The sequence below is a fragment of the Cyphomyrmex costatus genome, unplaced genomic scaffold, assembly GCF_001594065.2.
Source record: "Cyphomyrmex costatus isolate MS0001 unplaced genomic scaffold, Ccosl1.0 scaffold208, whole genome shotgun sequence".
Taxonomy (NCBI): domain Eukaryota; kingdom Metazoa; phylum Arthropoda; class Insecta; order Hymenoptera; family Formicidae; genus Cyphomyrmex; species Cyphomyrmex costatus.
The window spans coordinates 139,955-148,231 of NW_017276126.1; the positions used below are offsets into that span (position 1 = coordinate 139,955).

The window sequence follows — 8,277 nt, forward strand, 5'->3', positions numbered from 1 at the left end:
GACGTTCGATTCAAAATTTTTTATATTTTAATAGTTATGCACCTCCCAAAAATGGACTTTGGTGGCTCGGGATAAGAGACTTGTAGCGTTCACAGTTTTTTTGAACATGGCCGGAGACGCTACCGCGTCTCCTGATTGCTGTCTGCATCACAGTCATGCTCCTGGCTAAAATCGCCGAGGCGCCTTTGCTGTGATGCAAGTTAATTTGTACTATTGGTACTGCGAGTCCCGCCATTTCTAAGCTGATCCGCTCGCACCGGCAGTCGCACCCTCCTTGCGTTCTTTGTCAAGCAACCTTACGGTTGCCCGACCCAGCCCGCAGAAGGGTTTAAATCCACAGGTCTTTAGGACCTCCAGCGAGCGATCGCCGATCAGAGCAGCGAAGTGGGCGCTTTTCGCGTCTCTACTTTCGCTCCCCCTAACGACGACCCACTCCCTGGCGCCCAGACCCGTGTTTTGTCTGTCGAGAAGCTTTATAGCTTCCTCGACAGCCAAATCTGACTCCTCCACATGTACCACCACCCGATGGCGCTTAGGTAGCTCCCCGGCCGGTAGCACATGCAGAGCAGTGCCTCCGATCTTAATCACGGTGGAAAGGCTTTTCAGCCAATCCACCGTCTGCTGGTTGGCGCAGTTGAAAATAACTGCGCCATCCCTCTCCCAGGTGCCAGTGAAGGTGGGCGCCAGCCCATCCTCGGGAAGTTCGAGGATGTGCTTCCTGACCAGTCGCCTGATCTCCCCCCCTCACTGGAACCCATTTTTTTTCAGGAGAGCCTTCTGGAACAAAGGCCATCCTGATCATGCCCTTAGTCGTCCGGGCATACGACCCTTGGTCAGTGACCTTGGGTCTCTTGCCCGGGCGATACTCCGCCGGACTAGGCGTTTGATACACCGGTCTGGCACGCTTCTGCGTTACCACCGTCGCACCACTCTCCCCGCCCGGCGGAGTAGGGGTATTTGTAGAAGAAGGAGAGATGGCTTTTTCAGCCCTCGCCTTCTCCTTATTGTAGCGGCGCCTTGCAGCCCCACTGTAGCGAATGCGGGTCTTAGGTAGACCCGCACTAGCTGCTTTATTCTCCTCCGGTTGTTCGCTTCCTAAGGAAGCCACCCCCTGGAGGACTTTGTTAAAATTTGTATTAGAATTAATGGTCTCCATATTGATCCCACGAGTACCGCGGTCGCGCGATCTCACCCGGGCAGAGCAGCGAATGCCCGGGGCTTGGCTCCGTACTCCTGGAGTTCGCCCGGTATCCAGGAGGCACCGTTTGCGACGCAGCTCCCCCTGCGCCATGCAGCTCCAGGCAAGGTAGCTCACACCCTAGCTTGGGGGGTTCCTCTTAGTTGGCCGCCCACGTGCCCCCCCCCTGAGTGGGAAGACCCCGTTTGCGACCATAAGCCCAACACCCGCCCCGGCACGGGAGCCCGCAGCCCCCGAGAACACCAGGCGTACCTGAATGTGGACAAATGTTCCCCCCGTCGGTTTTTCTACCTCGAGGCCCCGTACCTGCTTTCGCAGGTCAAATATGGGCCTCGTGTCATTCACCGCGGGGAGTGCGGACCACGGGCACCCCAGGCGTCCCGCGACCCGCGGGCCCCCGCCCCGCGACTACTTCAAGGTGGGAACCCTTTCGGGGGGTTTTATTATTAGATAATTATTTAAAGCAGGCCTCGGCAAGAAATGCAACTTTCGGCCGTTTTTCGAATCGACTCCGCCTACCGCTGTCCCCCTTACCTCACCACCCGCGCGCAATCCAAATGCCGCGCGACACTTAGGAGCGTACTAAGACGCTCATAGACGTAAGGAGCATTCGTTCGGGGCGCTCGATACGCTGTAATCTTCATTCTATCTTTTTTTTCGCACATTACATACGAAACTAATAGTGAATTCGGTTGAACACATACTAGTGCATATTAGTGCACATTAAAGCCGTTATACACAGATTTAATCCGTGTAAAAGTAAAATGCAAATATTCGAATTACAAAATACAGATTTTACATAACGGCACAATAACATCTATTGCAGATCTCATGGTTTAATTCCGTTTTTATATTTATATTAAACATACATTTTTATAATTTCAATTTGTGTACGATTTTAATGTGCGTCAGTGCGCACTGAGTGCAGATCCAATCGAATTCGCTGTAAGATAGAACGACGCAACGTGTGAGCACTAAAAGCGAATACATCCAATGAATTTTCAAATAGATTTCCACATCACCCTTGAGGTACTATTGTTGACGCGTTTTTTTTTAAGTGGTATCCCCAGTAGGCCTAGTCCACTGATAAAAATGATGAATTGTACGACCATTTAAATTTTTAGTAATTGAACAAAATAACAGATCGAATTAAGAAAATTCAATACGATTTTCGGAATCTTTTACGGGCGAAAGCAGAAACGTCGATTTTCATATTACTCGTAGCGATCCGTATAAGACGAGGTAAAGAATTATCACTCAAGGAAGAACGTCTTTCATTTTTTATTAATTTCATTTTGGAAAATGATGTCTCACATAAATATGTGGATCCAAACATAGAATGAATTCGAAGTCCGAAATCTCGAAGCTTGGGATATGATGATTCTTTCAACATTTTGTAAAAATCGACACCAGTTTCTTTAATCGTTTTAAGCGAAATATCGTTCTGTAAATCAAATAATTCATCCTGCAAATCAAGATGCTGTTCTTCAATTGGAGCTGTAAGGGGATTCTCGAAAAGAATTAATTCGGTTTTAAGTTTCTCGAAACAAGTAAACCGCTTATCGAATTCGTCTATTAGAGAATCTAGAAAATGAGTATATTCTTTGAAATTACAAACATTGCCATGTTCTTCGAGAATAATCTGACATGAGGGAAAAAAGTGAAATATATTATCATTTAAGTGAGATTTCAATGCCTGTAATTTTCTTCGAAAAGAATTAACATGACTGACTAACTGGGAAATATTTTGATTCATCTTTTGCAGCTTTAAATTGAGAAACCTAAGTTGATTACTTATATCAGTAATAAAAGCGAGTTCAGTAAGAAATGTGACATCTTCCAAAAGGGATATATATTCATGAAATTTTGATTTGTTCATTTCTTTTAGAAAAAGAAGAATCTCTTTTCTTATTGTGAAAAATACTTGTAAACATTTTGCAGCACTAAGCCAACGAACTGGACAATGAAGTGGGACATCTGTGTAAACAGCTTTATGTTCGTCAAGAAATAATTTAAATTTTCGGTGAGTCAGAAATTTGTGTCCACCTTTAATTTCATTGATTATTTTAGTGATAGTCTCCATAGCTGTTGAAAGTTTTACAACTTTACCGGCTAATGCTTCCTGATGTATTATGCAATGTATAATGGGGATATTTAAATTTCGCTGTTTTAATTGGCCAGCAAATCCTATCTTTGAACCTGTCATCGCTTTCGCACCGTCAGTTGTAATCGAAGAACATTTACTAAAATCTATGTTAAACTTTTTAAGAGTTTCTTCAACTGCCAAAAAAATATCGAGACCTGTTGTTGTGTCACGTAATACGACAAAATCTAAAAGTTCCTCGACACACGAGTAATCGTTTTGCACAATTCGAGTAAAAATACTCAGTTGGCTCATGTGTCGAATATCGGTACTTTCATCAAGGCACAGAGAAAAATATTTACATGATTTTAGAAGATCCTGTAACTTGTCTCCTATAGAATCATTTATATCAGCAATTCTTGAAGTTACAGTTTTTGCACTAAGGGGAATATTCACTGCTTGCTCCAAAGTTAAAGAATTGCCAAAAGCTTTTACTGTTTCGATAATACAATCTTTTATAAAGGCACCTTCGGTAAATGGCTTAGAATTTTGTGCTATAAGCAAAGACACAGCGTAAGACGCTTGTAGGGAAGAAGAATCATCATTGGAAGAAGAAGAAGGTATTGAATTTTCTTGATGAACTAATTTCAAACCTTCGATAACACTCAGTTTCTCTGAATTTGAGTAATTCGAATAATTTTTCTCATGACGGTTTTTGAAATGCTTCTCAATCACAAATTTTTTAGCAACCGAAGGTTCATATCTACAAAGTAAACAAATCGTCCGACCTGAAATACAACTAAAAAAGTAATTAATTTCCCAAGATTTATCAAAAACTTGAACATACTTATTTCTCTCCATCCCCGCGCGCGCGATGTTAATTTCTCAGTAAAATAATCAAGTTAAACGTATTTACCTTTATGCTACAATTGCCGAAACGTCGACAATAAAAAACAAAATTTTTTAGCGGTCGCGGGCGTCAGAGATTGTCATATCGTGAGCAGTTCGTCTCTCGTACCTTACATAGCAAATTAGTGATCTTGTGAAATTCGTGGGATCGTAGCAGACATTCAGCAGATCGAGACAGCAAAGAGGTAAATTGCTATCTGTAGCATAAAGGTAAATACGTTTAATTTGATTATTTTACTGAGAAATTAACATCGCGCGCGCGGGGATGGAGAGAAATAAGTATGTTCAAGTTTTTGATAAATCTTGGGAAATTAATTACTTTTTTAGTTGTATTTCAGGTCGGACGATTTGTTTACTTTGTAGATATGAACCTTCGGTTGCTAAAAAATTTGTGATTGAGAAGCATTTCAAAAACCGTCATGAGAAAAATTATTCGAATTACTCAAATTCAGAGAAACTGAGTGTTATCGAAGGTTTGAAATTAGTTCATCAAGAAAATTCAATACCTTCTTCTTCTTCCAATGATGATTCTTCTTCCCTACAAGCGTCTTACGCTGTGTCTTTGCTTATAGCACAAAATTCTAAGCCATTTACCGAAGGTGCCTTTATAAAAGATTGTATTATCGAAACAGTAAAAGCTTTTGGCAATTCTTTAACTTTGGAGCAAGCAGTGAATATTCCCCTTAGTGCAAAAACTGTAACTTCAAGAATTGCTGATATAAATGATTCTATAGGAGACAAGTTACAGGATCTTCTAAAATCATGTAAATATTTTTCTCTGTGCCTTGATGAAAGTACCGATATTCGACACATGAGCCAACTGAGTATTTTTACTCGAATTGTGCAAAACGATTACTCGTGTGTCGAGGAACTTTTAGATTTTGTCGTATTACGTGACACAACAACAGGTCTCGATATTTTTTTGGCAGTTGAAGAAACTCTTAAAAAGTTTAACATAGATTTTAGTAAATGTTCTTCGATTACAACTGACGGTGCGAAAGCGATGACAGGTTCAAAGATAGGATTTGCTGGCCAATTAAAACAGCGAAATTTAAATATCCCCATTATACATTGCATAATACATCAGGAAGCATTAGCCGGTAAAGTTGTAAAACTTTCAACAGCTATGGAGACTATCACTAAAATAATCAATGAAATTAAAGGTGGACACAAATTTCTGACTCACCGAAAATTTAAATTATTTCTTGACGAACATAAAGCTGTTTACACAGATGTCCCACTTCATTGTCCAGTTCGTTGGCTTAGTGCTGCAAAATGTTTACAAGTATTTTTCACAATAAGAAAAGAGATTCTTCTTTTTCTAAAAGAAATGAACAAATCAAAATTTCATGAATATATATCCCTTTTGGAAGATGTCACATTTCTTACTGAACTCGCTTTTATTACTGATATAAGTAATCAACTTAGGTTTCTCAATTTAAAGCTGCAAAAGATGAATCAAAATATTTCCCAGTTAGTCAGTCATGTTAATTCTTTTCGAAGAAAATTACAGGCATTGAAATCTCACTTAAATGATAATATATTTCACTTTTTTCCCTCATGTCAGATTATTCTCGAAGAACATGGCAATGTTTGTAATTTCAAAGAATATACTCATTTTCTAGATTCTCTAATAGACGAATTCGATAAGCGGTTTACTTGTTTCGAGAAACTTAAAACCGAATTAATTCTTTTCGAGAATCCCCTTACAGCTCCAATTGAAGAACAGCATCTTGATTTGCAGGATGAATTATTTGATTTACAGAACGATATTTCGCTTAAAACGATTAAAGAAACTGGTGTCGATTTTTACAAAATGTTGAAAGAATCATCATATCCCAAGCTTCGAGATTTCGGACTTCGAATTCATTCTATGTTTGGATCCACATATTTATGTGAGACATCATTTTCCAAAATGAAATTAATAAAAAATGAAAGACGTTCTTCCTTGAGTGATAATTCTTTACCTCGTCTTATACGGATCGCTACGAGTAATATGAAAATCGACGTTTCTGCTTTCGCCCGTAAAAGATTCCGAAAATCGTATTGAATTTTCTTAATTCGATCTGTTATTTTGTTCAATTACTAAAAATTTAAATGGTCGTACAATTCATCATTTTTATCAGTGGACTAGGCCTACTGGGGATACCACTTAAAAAAAAACGCGTCAACAATAGTACCTCAAGGGTGATGTGGAAATCTATTTGAAAATTCATTGGATGTATTCGCTTTTAGTGCTCACACGTTGCGTCGTTCTATCTTACAGCGAATTCGATTGGATCTGCACTCAGTGCGCACTGACGCACATTAAAATCGTACACAAATTGAAATTATAAAAATGTATGTTTAATATAAATATAAAAACGGAATTAAACCATGAGATCTGCAATAGATGTTATTGTGCCGTTATGTAAAATCTGTATTTTGTAATTCGAATATTTGCATTTTACTTTTACACGGATTAAATCTGTGTATAACGGCTTTAATGTGCACTAATATGCACTAGTATGTGTTCAACCGAATTCACTATTAGTTTCGTATGTAATGTGCGAAAAAAAAGATAGAATGAAGATTACAGCGTATCGAGCGCCCCGAACGAATGCTCCTTACGTCTATGAGCGTCTAGTACGCTCCTAAGTGTCGCGCGGCATTTGGATTGCGCGCGGGTGGTGAGGTAAGGGGGACAGCGGTAGGCGGAGTCGATTCGAAAAACGGCCGAAAGTTGCATTTCTTGCCGAGGCCTGATTTAAAGTTTTGAAGATTTCAATACTAAAACCAAGTAATTTCATGTTTTGAGTAACTGTATCAAATAAGTTTTATCTTTATTATTATAAGAGAATTGATTCTTAGTGCTCTATTTTATCTTCAGGTTTATTAAAGGAAAAGTCCTGAAAAGAAAAGGCAATAACCATTTAAATCCATACCTTTTTTCTTTTCAGACTTTTCCTATAAACAAAGTACAAAGAATCAATTTTTTTATAATTATATAAGGAATAGAGAATACAAATTAAGGTATCTATCAAACAAATAAATAACAGATTTGGAGACACGGTAGTGTCTGGGTAAATAAGTAACCTATAAACCAAATGCTGTAAAAAGAAAATAATTATATAGAAAATAATTTGTATTCTTACAGCGGAATTACTGCAGAGAATTTGTGTAATAAAGCAGAAAATATCTAACCTCACTTACGTGTTCGCTATTCTATGCCATCGATGTAACAGATTTCCTAACCTTAATCCTTTGTTATTGCTGAGACTCTTTATCCGACTTAACGATCGTACAGATCGCAGAGATCGATATTTATTCTAATCTCACTTACGTGTTCGTCTATGCTATCGATGTGACTGATTTCCTAACCTCAATCCTTTCTTATTGCCGAGACTCTTAATAATTCGACAGTAGAGTATATAAGGGGATTCTAATCCAGATCCTCTGAGGGTGGATGAGGGGCGAGGGGTACCCGAGGCGCGGGGCGGTCTACGTCACGGCAGGGGAGGGGGATGACGTCACGGATGCGGGCGAGGGGGTATGACGTCACGGGGAGGGATGACGTCACAGGGCGAAAGGGGTATGACGTCACGGGAGGGGAGGGGGGTGACGTCACGGATGCAGGCGAGGGGTATGACGTCACGGCAGAGGAGGGGGATGACGTCATGGATGCAGGCGAGGGGTATGACGTCACAGTGTGAGAGGGGTATAACGTCACGGGAGGGGGAGGGTGACGGCGCAGAGGGATGGCGGGGAGGAAAATGACGTCACAGGGTGCTGACGTCGCGGGAAATTCGCGCGGGAAGAATTGTGGTGGTCGCCGCGGGGACCTCTGAACGCGATAAGCTAACGCGCGCGGTCCTCCCCTGCCGCAAGGTCCGTCGGGCGCGGTCCGGCCCCCACCGCAGCCGCCATTACGCGCGCGGGCCGCCGCCGCCGCCGCAGTGTAAGATTTCGCGAATCTAGCGAGACAAAAGTACAAAAAATATTTTTTGACTTTTTTTACTAATAACTTCATAGTATATGTCAAGTATAGATGTCCATGTTTCGAAAATCAAATAATATATATGATATAAGTAAACAATACTAACCCTGC

General features: G+C 40.7%; 2 protein-coding genes across 2 annotated transcripts; one reads left to right on the forward strand and one right to left on the reverse strand.

Annotated features, from left to right (window-relative positions):
- Window positions 1-2,357: 2,357 nt before the first annotated feature.
- On the reverse strand, window positions 2,358-4,142 carry LOC108773434 (general transcription factor II-I repeat domain-containing protein 2B). Its single transcript, XM_018539242.1, has 2 exons — window positions 4,129-4,142; window positions 2,358-4,044 (listed from the first exon to the last, which is right to left on the reverse strand). The coding sequence occupies exons 1-2, from the start codon at window positions 4,140-4,142 to the stop codon at window positions 2,358-2,360; spliced, it is 1,701 nt and encodes a 566-aa protein (XP_018394744.1).
- Window positions 4,143-4,455: 313 nt separating this feature from the next.
- Window positions 4,456-6,240, forward strand: LOC108773435 (general transcription factor II-I repeat domain-containing protein 2B). The gene is made up of 2 exons (XM_018539243.1): window positions 4,456-4,469; window positions 4,554-6,240. The coding sequence occupies exons 1-2, from the start codon at window positions 4,456-4,458 to the stop codon at window positions 6,238-6,240; spliced, it is 1,701 nt and encodes a 566-aa protein (XP_018394745.1).
- Window positions 6,241-8,277: the final 2,037 nt, after the last annotated feature.